Raw genomic sequence first — 14,647 nt, 5'->3', positions numbered from 1 at the left:
ACGTCCAGCAATTCGACACATGAGACAGAAAACTCAAAAATCTTGCAAGGTGTACAAACAAGAACCCGCTCACCCAGTTCGCTGGCGCCTGGCCATCCCGTGTTCTAGCATGATCAGGCAGAGACCTCGGGTATTTCCGCAAACGATGCAAACGTCCCCCATCTACGTTATCACCGATTTTGTCGCCTGCCGCCCAGTGGTTGAAGTGTCGGGGTTTTTACTGCGACGGTGCAGACGGATGGACAAAGACAACCCGCTGCCCTATGTGATTGTTTTTTGTAAGCCTGCAGCCGCATGCTTGCCTCTTGAACATAAAATGCACGAACTCTGGACTATATATAACCGTGTGCGGCAAAGATGACGCTTACTAGGCTTACTAGACTGGACCGCAAACACATATGCGAAATACACCCTCCTGAATAAGTCTTTCAAAACTGCTTTATCGACCGTCGGGAAAAAACCACGACATTTCTTAGGTCAAGCCAGGAGAGCGGGAGGACATGTATGTATCTGTCGCTTCGCCCTGTTCTCACTTCGGTGCGGTATCGTGCAGATGTGCGTTGCTGCCTTTGTGGAGGAAATAGCGTCGACGCTGCTGCCCGATCTTCTGTTCCGTTTCCCAGATTCGTCGTCCTGAAGGCGTTTCTCTACGACGCGGTAGTATTTGGGGTGGAATGCCGAAAAGGCATTCCGTCAGTCATCTGTTTAGATGCTCTGACCTGAGCACAGGCGCGGATGAGTCATTTTTGTGACCAGACTTTGTGACAAGAAGGACAACTTATATAATCGTGGAAATGCCTACGGAAGAGACGGCGTCAAACAGCGTTGTTGCCGCGAATTTCGCTGGCAAAAAACAGATATCCCCCTTCGCCGCACGGCCACGGCTGGCAGCCTTGGCTGCCTTTGCTGAGACGCAGAGAAAGCCGATTAGAATTCGTACCGTTTTTTGGCTCTCTGAGTTCTGTTGCAGGATCACTCTTGATCCAGTCTGCTATTGTGACCAGGAGACACCAAGGTATGGGTTGTAGTTCACTTCATTGACGGGCGTATATTACAGGATGGGGGACGTCATCGTTCGTATCTCTGGAGAAGCGCTTCGAGACACTTTTGCATCGATGCCTCATGGCGGGTGCACCAGCTCGGCGCGTAGTTTGAAAGCTGCAGTTCGGGCAAATACGTTGCGTGCAAAACACCGTGATCCATCTTAGAGAGCTTATCGCTGCAGGTAGCATGTTTGCCTCTTTCGTCAATGTGCAGCTTTCGTTTTTCTTTTGTCCATTTGCAAAAGAGTATATGTGCTACATCAGAAAGGCAGAACCTACATTGTGCTCTTGGGCAATGAAATGCTTCACTGCAAGTCCCCGTTCGAATAGTTTTTCTTCTTCGACACATATCGTCGCCGTGGGTGGTACAACTCTGAACTCCGGAACCCAGTCCCACTTTCTGTCGACTAGTTGTGGTCATTGAGTGCACAGAGGTTGTGGGTAAGGTGTGAAGAGGCATCCGGGGACGCAGTCGTCTGACGCCCATCAACTCTGGCGGATTCGGGCACACCATGAAGAGCCTTCCTACCCTCACGAGCGCTGCGGGTTACCCCTGCAGTGCATGTGCTGAAGGGATCCACACTCCCTCGAGGCCAAACGGAATTCATCTCGTTCCACTGTCCCTGCAGCGAGCCGAATCCGTAGTATCACCTTCGCAGTCTCGTGGGGGGCCCCGGTCTGGGCGAAGGTTTCCCAGCTCACACACGCGAGCTATTTCTGAACCTGCAGAAGCGCGCCCGAGACCGTTGTCACTTCGCCCGACGTCACAACCGTCGCCGCCTCCTAAGCGCCAGTCGGTTCTCTTCAGGACGTTCAATCTGCTTCCATGGCATCGTCAGCGGACACTGGTTCTCCCGCCTACAGAAGAAACGGTCGCGCAGGCAGCGGCCTCATCTAGACCGACGTTCCGATATCCGGATGCGGCAACCCTGACAGACTACTCCTTACGCGAGGGGCTGCCAATGAGTACAGCAGGAGAGTCAGCAGCGGAAGATCTCGGAGGTGCTTCCGCGGTTGCTGGACGGTCCATATTCGAGGGGGAAAGCTATGAAGGCCCGGAATCGATTATCGATGGAATAGACGATATTTGCGGGTCACATGGGGCAGCTTCGTTCTCACCCAAGGCTGCACGGATTGGCAACACCGTCTTCGGCCTTTTAGGGTTTTCGTCCCTAGTCGGATGGAACTTTACCATAAATCTTGCGCCTTATATAAGCGCACAGTTGTTCCCAGACAGCGCCACGCATTGGGATAATTCGTTTCTGGCCATGTTTCAAATCGCCATCCTTCTTGTTCAAGCCTGTCTTCTTTGGATTGGGGCGCTGAGAAAGAGCTTACTTTTTATCGGTGGCTGTCTTAGTGTAGTTGTTTTCTCTATCTTAACACCCGTCCTCGCCTATCTACCTGAAACGGTCGCCATCACAGGAATGCATTTGATGTGCTTTCTAACGGGGTTAAGCTCTGGGCTATTCCAAGGCGCAGGATTCGCTATTGCAGGGGCTATGCCAAAGACCTGTGTCGGCGCCGTGTCTGTAGGTAAGGCGTCATACCGCTGGTACTGCTTCCCCAACAAAATAGCAGCTGTTTGGAAAAACTCACGACAGACAAGATTCACGTTCAGACACACACAGTCACCAAGCAAGACGAAAAAGCTAACGCACAGCCGTCGTCATATGCGATGTGCCCTAGCTATCCTTCGTAGAGTTCCTCCTCCGCTTGCTAGACAGCGAGTTTACGGCAGCGTGTTCCTCACGGATGAATGCCTGTGCCAGTGCGCGACCAGCATTCGTTAGCCTTACGTTTGGCCATTCGTCTTCTCGAGGACATTCTGAGGCGACACAGAGGATACGCAGGAGCTGACCTGGGCTGTGCGTTACCGCGAAGATTGAGAACCAGTCTGTTTGGCAGCAAATGCCGCTCCCGGTTTCGGTCACGCGTATGTTATGCGAGGAATCTTCTAGGAGTCTGTTTTTCCTAATTGCGATGCTTCTCTCTCTGACTATTCAATCTACGTAGGCCAAGGCTTGGCGGGTGTCGGTGCATTCCTCCTTAGCACTCTGCTCGGCTTCGCCGTGTTCCCGCTGGACACCCGTGTTGGCGTCCAAACGACGGCTTGGACGGTTTACCTGTTTTCAGCTTTAGTAGCTCTGCTCTCCGCGGTCAGTGTTTCGTATCTCTTTCAGCAACCTTGGGCGCGCCGTGCACTGAAAAAGGCTAGTCAACAGCGAACTGAGAGGATGCGCCTCTCGGTTCGCAGGCAACAGGAGCGCGAAATAGATGAGGCTGCGGCAGAGATTGAGGCGGTTGAAAACAGTGTGACGGAAAGCGACGACGTAGACCTTGAAGCGGCTTCGGACGAGGAAGGAATGTCCACTGTTGTACACGGGGATGTAGGGGCGAAACCGATTAGCCCTATTTTAGTTGAAGCTTGTGCCGAACCTTCGTCACGGAGGATTCGACATCGTGCCCCCGAGTTGTATAGCAAATGGCACGTATTACAGACCGTGTTTCCTGAGTTACTGTCGATTTTCCTAAACTTCTTCATTACCATGAATCTCTTTCCTCGCGTCGGGCCTGTCTTATGGAAATACTCTCAGAACATATCTAATCATTTTCTGATTCTGTTCGGGGTCTTTAGCGTTGGAGATGTTGCAGGACGCTGGCTGCCTGACCTTTCCCAAGCGACGACGCGGCTTCAGTGGCTCATGCTGCCGCGGACGTGGCTACTGCCGGCTGTGCTGTTTCGGACCATATTCTATGTACCTTTCTGTTTAGGCTACAAGGTTGAAGGGGCTCCAGTCATTAATGACTTCTGGTGGTATGTCATCGTGATGTTTCTGTTTGCTGTCACCCACGGATGGACAAGCACGCTTGGTTACATCTACTGCGTAAGCATACCAAGCCGTCTCGATGAAAAAGAGATCGCTGGACCTCTCGCAGTGATAGCATTATCTTTGGGCCTTGTGACCGGGCTCTACATTGCTTTCCTGGTGTACTAAATGAGAGTGGCTCATGCGAATCTGGCATCTGTTTGTCTCTCAGGTGACAGAATGTCTGTACGGTTAGACTTGGCTCTATGGTTTACAGTGGAGTGCTGAATATAAAGAGACATTCTCATTTGTCCTGTGTAGCGGTTGTTCTCGAGCAACCCGTTTTTTAAATGTTCTCGATTCGGGGACACAAGATGTGTTTTCTTGTTATGTTAACAAGCGAAAGCTGCTGAAACCAATCATATCATTGAGGCAATCAGTAATGCATTGCCCACTGCCCTTGTCTACAAGGTTCACAAAACAGGTGGGACAGCCTCCAGGAGGTCAACATCTCAACTGACTCTTCACTACGTCTCCGTTTGGAAGGCATTTGACTCTCTTTGCTGTTTTACGCAGTCCGGTGGGGTGGTGGGATACATCAATCATAAAGACGTTTGGCTGACTGTATCTCAGAACTGGACTCATTCCGGGACGGATGTGCCTCCGCTGTAATGTTGACTGCTAAAGTCCTTCAGTTTTCGTCGAACATTACCTCTGGCTTCCCTCTGGTCCACGAGTGTCTCAAGAGCTTCAGTGGCCGACAAGGCATCTCTTGATCAACATCGGGGTTCTTCTGAATGCTCGCGCTGTTTATTTGCTTGGAAACTGACTCATAAGTTACTCTGTACGCACAGTGCTTGGGCTACCAGGTCGGTGAAGACAACGCTGACAGGCATTTGCGACTCGGTGGATTTTCCTCGCTTCAAAGAAGTTGAAGTTTGTCTGCAACCAGCGGCTTTCCTGCAGGGGACCGTGGGCATGTTTCAGTGGTTTACACTTGGTACCTGTTTGAGCTACAGGACAGCTCGAGATAGTGGCATCACTGGTTTTCTCTTTTTGAGGACGTATCTAGGCTTTGTGTACTGCATCGATTGGGACTTCGCTAGAGCATTCCGTCTGCAGTGCACCGTGAGAGAAGACCGGTGCTGTGTGGGCAGCGGCAACCGACAACAACGTAAAACGCAACATTAATTACAGAACCTCCTGCGTGGTCAATCTGAACCGATGGTACGTCCCGAACAGAGAACGGCTTGCGTACATCGGTTTTCTTGAGGAAGTGAGGGCTCACATAATGGACCTGTGCAGAGCCACTGCCGAAAGAACAATTCAGGTAACCTGGCGGCAGTACGTTGATTCTCGATGCTTTAGGGACCTGAAGGACTAATGTACCCGTAGGTGTCTGGGTGTTGCTCGGTCACAGTGGGAAGAACGGCCTCTGTGAGGAAATATAACGGTTTTAACACTGGGATCAGAAGTGCTGTACTCTTTAACAGTTCTGCTGATATCATGTAATCGACTGGCGTCAGGAGCATCCGGCGTTGAGTCACACTGTGATGTATTTCGGGTCGAACGCTCAGAAAAACGCTGAAACCTGTGTGGCGCCACAGAGGCGCGACGCAACCTGAAGTGCTCGGGTACATGTAGGCAGCTGGTCTAGCAGCTGGTCAAGGTCATTAGCAAAACGGCGACAGCGTTCTAACCCCGAATCCGAAGCTTCGCTCTCTTCTTCCCACAACTCCCCACTGCTGCATGCTACTTGAAGTGCCCCGAAGAACTTGAGAGCCTCCCCTGTGGAAGCCAGAATCGCTGCGCAGGCACTTGAAGTCTCCAGCAGGGCGCTACGAACCGTTTCTGCTTGTGCTCGACGAGACTTGACATTTCCTGCTGACTTAGCCACTTCCTCGGCCTGTTCCGGTCGGTTCTGGCGCCCGTCCGGGGGCACTCTCTCTTCATTTTCCGGAAACTGCTCATTGGAGACAGACTGTGCGCCTGCTTCACAGAGCAGCCGCAACTGGACGAGACACTGGAAGTGCGAGAGAGACACGCTTTCTCCCGCAGCACTCCGCGCTGTCTTTCTCGAACCTCCCTGGGACCCGCGAGTAAAGAGAGTTTTTTCCTGCGGAGGAGAAACACCCTTCGGCCCCTTTCCTCGTTTGTCATTCGCAGCGGAACCGTGACCTGCTGTAGAGTTTCTGTCAGAGTTCGTCAGCATGCTAGAACGCGCTGAAGATACGCAAACTCTTGTCTCCAGAAAGCCCTTTACAAGTGTAGCCATGTCGCTGGTAATCGTCTGAATGCGTTCTATCTGAATTTGGAGCATTTGCTCTATACTGCCAGGTATCTGGTTCATCTCGCCGAGCACAGGCGAGCACGAACGATTCAGCGTTTCTTCTAGTGAGTATGCGTCTCCCTTTGCAGATGCATCAGTCATGGTGTCCTGAGAAGGCGAAAAGAACTCGCACATTTGACGCTTTACATGAGCCTCTAAATCAGATATTTTCCGAGCGTACCCTAAACTATTCTCAAGAGGAAGAGGACTAAACTCCTCCCTCTCGACTTCCAGTCTCGCCTCGTCAATGCTCGCCTGACCGACACAGGCAGCTTGCCGCGTCGACGTTCTTTCTCTTCTCAGACGATCGTCAGCGGCGGAATGGACAGGTGAAGTTGATTGCCCGCTGGACTGGCCTGGCGAGAAGCAAAGGGACAGGAAGAGGAAGAAAACACTGGTTGCCAGTACAAAGAATCGGACGACAGTACAGCTGCCTTTCAGGCATAAAACACAAGGAAACGGGGCGAGACTTGACATTTCCTGCTGACTTAGCCACTTCCTCGGCCTGTTCCGGTCGGTTCTGGCGCCCGTCCGGGGGCACTCTCTCTTCATTTTCCGGAAACTGCTCATTGTGCTTCTCGTTCCCCAACCCAAATCGAGAACGCCTTTCCTAGAAGAAAAACGACCTGATACAAGTTCTGCACCCCATTACCTCGCCTTGTTTCTCTCATTTTACACAACACAGAGTTGCGTTCTCACCTCCCAGCCGCCAGCCTTCGCTCCGCGATTCATCCACGCGTCTCACTTCGCCGCCTCCGTTCCTCTGGTCGAGTGTTCGGGGGAGGGCGTAGGGCGTTTCGCGTCCACATCGGATATCAAGGAGCTCGAAAAAGCGATCAAACAGTTGAAGAGCCTCTGTTTCTTCTTGCGCCTGACATAGAACCTCCACGAGCCTAGCCTCTCTGTTTCTCTGGATGTCTTCATCTTCTTCTTGGAGACCGCCTGCGTTCTGCGCGGGACACCGCACCGACACCGGGGCCGCATGTCTCGTCCGAGAGTCACGTCGCCCCGGCAGAAAGAGCATCAGCCGTCGCAAGCGTGTGGTCAAAGCGTTCTTCCTTAGGTTCAGTTTCTCGCGAGTCTCTGTCCACGAGATGAAGAGCTGTGATACCTCCCGCCAGGCGAGTGTCTCGGCGGCCGTTCCAGAAGATGCGCTGCACAGCTCCTCGAGACTGAAACTCCAAAAGTCCCCGAGACCTCCGCCGAAGTCCGACTCTCTTGCAGCTTGGGAAGATGACTGGACGAAGTCAACGCATTCCAGTCCGCCGCTGAGAGAGGGCAAGCGAGCGCTGTGTTCCCCCACCATCGGAAGCCTGTCCTCAAAGAAAAGCAATGCTTTTTCAGGGACGTGCGCATCCCAACTCGTCCGCCTCGACTCAGGCACAAAATCCCATGCTCACCCACGCACTCGAGTCCACATAAACACAAAGGCTTGTGCATGCAAATGTATACACGCGCTACGGCCAGACGTCGCCGTATAGACGGAGTTGCCTCGTTTCCGCCTGTGTCCCTTGCAACCGTCGAGACGCGGAGACACACATGCGTGCCAGCGAACTGCGAGACGGGGTGTAATCGGTGGAGACAGGAGACTCCCAGCTCCGTGCGGGCAGGCAAGGACAGATCGAAGAGAAAGTATGGTCGCAAGCACTTTGAGTTGATAGGAGAAGGCGAGGCGTCGCAGTTAGTCAAAACAGAGTCGGTTTCATGTGCAGTGTGACATATGCGCCACAGCCTGCCGTTCCGTCGCCGCTGCCTCAGGCGTCTGCTTCAGTCATTTGGTCTCGCCTCCTCGGTCCTTGTCAGTGTTTCTGTTTTGAAAACGGGACTCTCTCGTGAAGCCTCAGGGAGGCGAAGGACCGCCTTCAAGCCTCGAAATACAGCAAGAAGGGAGAGCACGAGACGGCACAACGACCGCGACAGACCAGTTGCTGGTGTCGGTCTGAACCGGGCCTGAGTGTCTTCACTCAGGCGCAAAAGGGTCGTTCGACCTGGTGCACAAGCGTTGGTCCTTCACGACCTTCTCTTCCTTTGTCTACGCATGCGGAGGGAGCTGGCGATATGTCCACACGTCGTTGAGGGGATACTTGATGCGAAATCGTTGTTGCATGCTTCCAGGTCTTTCTGCCAGGGGCATCCGCTTCAGCGCATGACAGAACATCACGTCGTCCAGACCTTCCAACCACACTCGCGCCAGTTGGTGATCTGGAAACAAACAAAAGCTCCAAACAGTTCTCACCGCATGCGCCGCTCGCCCTCGACAGGTAAACGCGATCGAATCCCCGAGCCAAAGCACATGCAAATCGCTTTCAGCGCGTTCCTCGGTTCCATGTGCACCGAAACACCTGCCCATCAGTCCCCACACATATATGTTCTCCCGACCTTATGCATACCTCTCTCTCTCTCTCTCTATATATATATATATATGTTTAGTAGCTTATCTATGTATCTATCTATGTATCTATCTATGTATCTATCTATCTATGTATCTATCTATGTATCTATCTATGTATATATATATATATATATATATAGGTACTTGTGTATCCATGTGCAACGACTATAGATACATGCATACATGCATATACACACATCTATGTAGATTGATGTAGGACGAGTAACGTGCACTGAAGAGAGGAAGTCTGTGAGGCGAACTGCATGCTGTTGCGCCAGTGTGGAGCGCAGATGCAGGGAGAGTTGTCCTCACGACTTCGTTGTGTTTCTGTCGATCTCGTTCTGCGCATGCGTTCTCACCTGCGTGGTGGATGCTTGTCAGGTAGAGCGAGTTCAGATTCGCGACTCTCCAGGAAAACCACTCTTCGGCGCAGGAGAGCTTGTGCGAAGAATCAGCGAGCTCGACAAAAGAAGGCACTCGCCCGTACCAGGCAGGAAAGTAGGCAAAATCCTCCGGCAACGCCGGCGTGCGAAGACTCATGCTTAGGACCGAACAACGAAGAAAAAAATCGCGAAGGAAAAGGAGGATGCAGAAGATAAAGAGATGGAAGACCGCTCTTCATCGTGCATTCGACAAGACGATACAACGTAGACACGTACAGCTTTGTGGCTGTATGCACAGGTGGATGCCTGGCTCTACACAGATGTTAGAAAACAGAGAAGAACGAGAGACGCGAGCAAAGTCCTTCTCGACCTTAGATCAAAGATGAAGAGTGGGAAGGCCAAGAAGGTACAAGAAGAGGAGCCCAAATATTCGCGTTCATTGCGAGGGTTGCTTCTGGAACGAAGCATTTAGAGAATCGAGAACTCAGCCGCAAAGACGCAGAACGAAGGAGTAAGAAGAAGAGGAACCCTCGGCCAAGACTGGCAGAGATGCGAATGACGGTTCAAAGGAAAAAGTCACGCTTTCGTTGTGTCTCTCCGTTCGGCTGGCGCCGTCCGCCTGCTGCCCCTCCGGCACACATCGCGGCGCGCGGCACTGGGGAAACCGGAGAGGCAGTAGGAGAAGCTTGGCGCCCCCCGTCTCTTTCGAATCAAACGCGTCGAATGACACTTTAAAGACTGAAACAAAACCACGTTTCAGCGCTTGAAGCGACTTGTTTCGTGTGTCTGCCCGCTTGGGGCTTTGACCTCGGCGGCTTCCGCATGCAACCGCGCGTTTTTTCGCGAACCTAGCCGCGAACAGACGACAGCGTCGAGTGTAAGTCACATCTCACTGGAGAAGCCAAGACGGTGTGCGGGAACCTTTCGAACTTCTCTTCCTTTCTTGGTCACTCTGAATTCGTTGTGCCCCTCTTCGACAGCCTGGGGGTGGAGGGCTCCTACTGTAGGACCCAGGGCGTAGGTTCCCCAAAATGCCTCCTCTCCGGTTCGGTTTGCGAACCTCTGCCCCACAGAATCCCCGCTCGAGGGTCGAGTGTTTCACATTGACTTTTCTCGAGAGAGAATTCAAACGGAACTGACCGTTTTCTTTTTCTCTGCAATTCTGCGCGAGTGTCGGTTCAGCTGGTCGAGGCCTTCAAAACCCCCTTTCCTCGCCCCTCTCCCGCGCTTGGTCGGGCACCGCAACTCTCCGATTGCTCCGCAATCTGTCCAGAAGTCTCTCTTCTTCTTTCTCGTTCGTTTATTTTCTTACCTCCTTCGTCGCACTTCCCGCTCTTGTCTTCCAAGCACTGGCCCAAGACGCGCCACAGCAACTCCCTTTTTTGCCCATCGTTGCTCTTCATCTCAACTGTCAGCGCGGCCTTCAAGACTCAAGCAAGAAGAAAAGACTCTCTCTCTCTATATATATATATATATTTCCCCGTCTTGTCGTTTCCTCCTTCATTCTCTTCTCTCTTCCCTCCAGCCTTCGTATTTTTGTCTTCGATATCTTGTCTTCTTCACTGCTCTTGCTTTTGGGTTCTTCTCTTCGTGTTTCTTGTCTTCTCGCGTCCTTTTGTCTCTTTCTTCGCGGCATGGGGCGACGCCGTCGGCCTGGGAAGTCCTCGCGGCGCGCAGCGCGCGGCGCCGCAGGGGAGGAAGAGAGCGACGCTCGCCAGCCGTCTTCTTCTCCCTCGGCACCGTGCTCCTTCGTGGTGAAGCGGGGGCGCTTGACGCCTGCCGCGAGGCTCCTCGTCCAAGACCTGCGCATGCTGATGTCGCCATACTGCAGCTCGCGTCTTCGCGAGAAGCGCAGCAACAAACTCAAGGACTTTGTCGCCGTTTCCTCGCTCCTCGGCGTCACACATCTGCAGGCTGTCTCTCAAACCGAGGCCGGCGTCTACCTGAAAGTTGCGCAGCTGCCGAGCGGCCCGACACTCACCTTCCAAGTGTCGAAGTTCTCGCTGATGAAGGACGTACGAAAAGCCGCCGGTCTCAAGGCGAGAAACGACTCCAGAGACTTCAGGTCGCCCGCGCTGCTCCTCTTCAGTGGCGGCAGCGCTGGAGACAAGAGGAACGGAGGAGACAAATGCGACCCCGGCAACGCCAGAGCTGCGCTCCAGGCCCAAGACGTCGAACAGCTCGTCACAAAAATGATGAAAAACGTCTTCCCTGCAATCGACGTCCAAACTGTGCCGGTGAGAGCGACCGAAAGGGAGTGGGGAAGAAAAACGGCAAGTCGAAGGAAAGAGACGTGAGAGACGGAAATCGAACAAACCAGCAGACAACAGGCGTCCGTGGAGCGACAGAAAAAGTCCTTGACTGTTTTGCCAGCCTCTCAACGCAGATGGACGGAACACCCAAGTACCCTTCTGTATGCAGACATACATCTTGTGGCCAAGGGATCGCACATTTACAGTTGAGCGCCTCTCTGGGGAACAGAGCGTTTCTGCGGCACTGAGCACAGTGTCTTCCGTCTGTTGCCTCTCCCTGGCGACCGTCCCTCTCGCTCTCGCCTGTCCTGGACTCCCCTCTAAAGTGTCTCCTTTTTTTTATCTGTCTCCAGTCTGTCTCCACCACGGCGCCTTGAAAACGGCTCGGAGCTGCGCCGTCCAGCGTCCATCTGTGTCTCGAGTCCGTCTCTTATTATAACGGCCTCGTCGCGAGTCGCGGTGCGGAAGCCTCTTGCGTCTCTGGTGTGTGTTGTCTGGTTTCTCTGTTTAGTTGTCGGAGTGCCGGCGCGTTGCGCTGTATCGGCGCCAGCATACGCCGGCGTCTGGGTCGTCGAAAACGCGTTTCACATACCTCTTTCGGCAGTACGCGATCGTCAGACGCGCGGCCGGAGTGACGTCGGGCGTTCGGCGTCTCGTGGAGGCGGCGTCGCGGCCGGCAGTGGAGCGGAAAATTTTCAGGAGTTTGGGCCTTCGCGAGGCTACGCCGCAGCGCGAGAGCGAGCGCGAAGCGCATGCACGGGCATGTTTGCAGAGCGGCGAGGCCCTACGGGATGCCAGCGAGGCGTCAGACGAGGAGCGGCAGTCGCGCCTCAAGCGCAGAGACGTGGATATCTGCGACATCACTCTCCACCGCGAGCGCCGCGGAAGCTGTTTCTCAGACAGCGAAGCCGAGGAAGAGGAGACGGTGGTCGCGTTCGACTCGCGCACTGCGAAGGCGACCTGCCCCGCGCCTGCGAGAACGAACCAGCCGCAGGGCGGCTTGAACGCGCTGCTCAGCTCTTGCGCTGACGGCGAGCTCCGCGAAGCGAAAAAGAAGCGCGAGCGAGAAGACGAAGAAGACGGAGACGAAGATGAGGACGCGGGACACAGAGACGAAATGTGGAGAATGGCCATTGCGCTTGTCGAACTCGGACCCAGAATGGAGCTGCAACTTGTCAAAATCGAGGAGGACGTCTGCGCCGGAAGAGGTGTGGAAACCAGGGGGTCAAACGTGGAACGCCGACGGCAGTGCTTCGCGCGAACAGAGCGAAAAAGAGGAAACGCGCAGAACGCAATTCGCGGGAACTGATTCCAACTGCCGAAAAAACGTCTAGGCGCATTTGCATCTCAACGAAGAACCTATATAAAAATATGTATATATATATATATATAAACACACATACAGGCATATATGTATGGGTCTACATATGTATATATGCATATGGGTAAACAGGTAGAGAGATAGATAGATAGATAGATAGATAGAGTCACAAGTTGAAAAGCAAGAGCGTCGATGTATTTACGTGCAAGCGTTCGTATGTGGAGGTAGCTCTGTATGTTTGGACTCCACGTTTGGTGGAGCAGAGACCGTAGTACATGCGTGATGGCATTCCTTTTCTCTCCGCATTGTGATATTGGTTTCTTTCAGTTCTCTATCACCACTTTATTTCGAAGACTCCAGAAGAGCTGCGCATGTTGAAGGCGAAGGAGGCGGCTGTGAAGGCCGAGCGACAGTAAGGCTTTTGTGGCGCCCTCGTGCCCATCGCGATGCTCTGCTCCCACCGGGTGTAGTTGCTCTTCCATTCTCGATTTGTTGCCTCTCGAATTGTCCTCTCGTGTATGCACCCTGTGGACTGCTGAATTCTCCTCATCCTCGTCGGCAGCGTCGTTTTCGCTAACACACTCGCCGGTGCATGCATCGCCTCTGTGGGGTTTCTCACCTTAGTTTCGTTTTTAGTTTGCGTCCTTTTCGCCACTGCGGGCAACTGCATTGCTGCGCGTTTCCGGTGTCGCTTCGCAGGCGGCAGAGAGAGGAAATGGAGAGGGCTGTAGAGCTGCAGATGAAGAAGAAGAGACGAGACAGAGAAGACGACAGCGACGGTTCTAGCGCCGCTTCTGGCAGTGGAGACGAGCAGGTGTCAGGGACGAAGGGAGTGAAGAAGGAAGGAACCAATGGCAAGGCCAGAGCTGCTGCTTCTAGCGGAGACGAGGGAGGTTCAGGTGACGAAAGCGGGGAGGAAGGGAGAAAAGAGAGGCAGAGAAGAACAAAAGGCGTAGACGCCTCGGACTCCGATGGAGACAGCGACACAGACGACGACGCCGATGCATCTGCAGACGACGAGGCAGAGGACAATGAAGAGGCTGGACCGGGCAGGCAGCGAAAGAGGTAAGATGGATGCACACCAACTGAGCCGCTGTTCAGATGCCTCACGGGGTCCCTCAACGTTTCTGCAGCTTTTCACTGTGTCTGCAAAGAAATGCGTTTCTCTATGACTTTGCGAACGCATCTCTGTCTGCCCGTATCTCACTCGTTACTTTTCTCCCGTGGTATGCAGGAAAATATGGAAGTTGTCCATACACAGATGGGGGTGACCGAAGATGCATCAACATGCATGCATTTAGTTTTTCATCAAACGTGCAAATTAAATCTATGGGGGCACATTTGGAAAAGCGACAAAGGTTTTCGGAAACGAAGGCAACCGTCGCACAGGAGGCAAACGCATGAGGCGTCCTTAGCAGCTGCATGCTTGCCGACGTGCATGCCGATCGATGTTTTCTTGAAGAGAACAGACTGTGCCGAGACCGGCAGAGTGACTTGCTCGGTCTTGGAAAAAGTGCCTGTTGCAGCTCCCGTTCCGGTTGGCACTGGACACAAACCTTTGTTCGACTTTGTTCGCTGATCACGCAGTCCATCAAAGCTCTGTCTGAGTTGTTACTTTTCGCTTCTCCGCATGCACGTTGCATGCAATTTAGCACGGAAAGGGGTCCCTGCTGGGGGGTGACCCTCGTGCAACTTCTTTCGCTCGAGTGTTTCCGTGCCACTGTGGCTGCTCAGTGGGAATTTTGCCTTCTGGCCAAGCGTGACGGTTTGTCGCTTTTCAACGCGTTTTTCGCCTAAACGGCTTCTTTACTGGGTTTGCGTGGCGCGTCTGTCCTCGTTTCTGCAGGTTCCATCCTTTTTCCTTCAAGAGCAAGAGGAAGAAGACCGTGGACCCGCCAGCAGAAAGCTCGAGCGTCATTGAGACGGTGTCTGCGCGCGGCCATCAGAGCCACAAGCGGGGAAGTGCCAAGATGGGAAAGGATGAGAAAAAACAAGGAAAGCCCCACGCGGGCACGGCGGGTCGCGGCGGGAAAAAGAAACTTTCGTCTGCCGACATGGTGCTCCAAAAATACAAAAAGGCGAAGCAGCAAAGTGGAAACGCTTCCGGGAAAACGTGA

At 53.3% G+C, this 14,647-nt stretch overlaps 3 protein-coding genes across 3 annotated transcripts; 1 reads left to right on the top strand and 2 right to left on the bottom strand.

Moving 5' to 3' along the window:
* Positions 1–5,294: 5,294 nt before the first annotated feature.
* TGME49_273815 (hypothetical protein) lies at positions 5,295–7,488 on the bottom strand (the record flags this gene model as incomplete). The annotated part of the gene is made up of 2 exons (XM_018781702.1): positions 5,295–6,538; positions 6,882–7,488. 2 exons carry the CDS (start codon positions 7,486–7,488, stop codon positions 5,427–5,429), a joined length of 1,719 nt encoding a protein of 572 aa, XP_018636739.1. The 3' UTR covers positions 5,295–5,426.
* Positions 7,489–7,523: 35 nt separating this feature from the next.
* On the bottom strand, positions 7,524–9,114 carry TGME49_273830 (hypothetical protein; the record flags this gene model as incomplete). Its single annotated transcript, XM_002365943.2, has 2 exons — positions 7,524–8,384; positions 8,934–9,114. The coding sequence occupies 2 exons, from the start codon at positions 9,112–9,114 to the stop codon at positions 8,215–8,217; spliced, it is 351 nt and encodes a 116-aa protein (XP_002365984.1). The 3' UTR covers positions 7,524–8,214.
* A 1,477-nt stretch (positions 9,115–10,591) lies between these two features.
* On the top strand, positions 10,592–14,647 carry TGME49_273840 (brix domain-containing protein; the record flags this gene model as incomplete). The annotated part of the gene is made up of 5 exons (XM_002365944.2): positions 10,592–11,194; positions 11,721–12,417; positions 12,858–12,942; positions 13,230–13,595; positions 14,377–14,647. The coding sequence occupies 5 exons, from the start codon at positions 10,592–10,594 to the stop codon at positions 14,645–14,647; spliced, it is 2,022 nt and encodes a 673-aa protein (XP_002365985.1).

Source organism: Toxoplasma gondii, chromosome VIII (genome assembly GCF_000006565.2).
Source record: "Toxoplasma gondii ME49 chromosome VIII, whole genome shotgun sequence".
NCBI lineage: Eukaryota > Apicomplexa > Conoidasida > Eucoccidiorida > Sarcocystidae > Toxoplasma > Toxoplasma gondii.
Note: the sequence above shows the minus strand (reverse complement) of the source record. Positions and strands in the feature narration are given on the sequence as shown.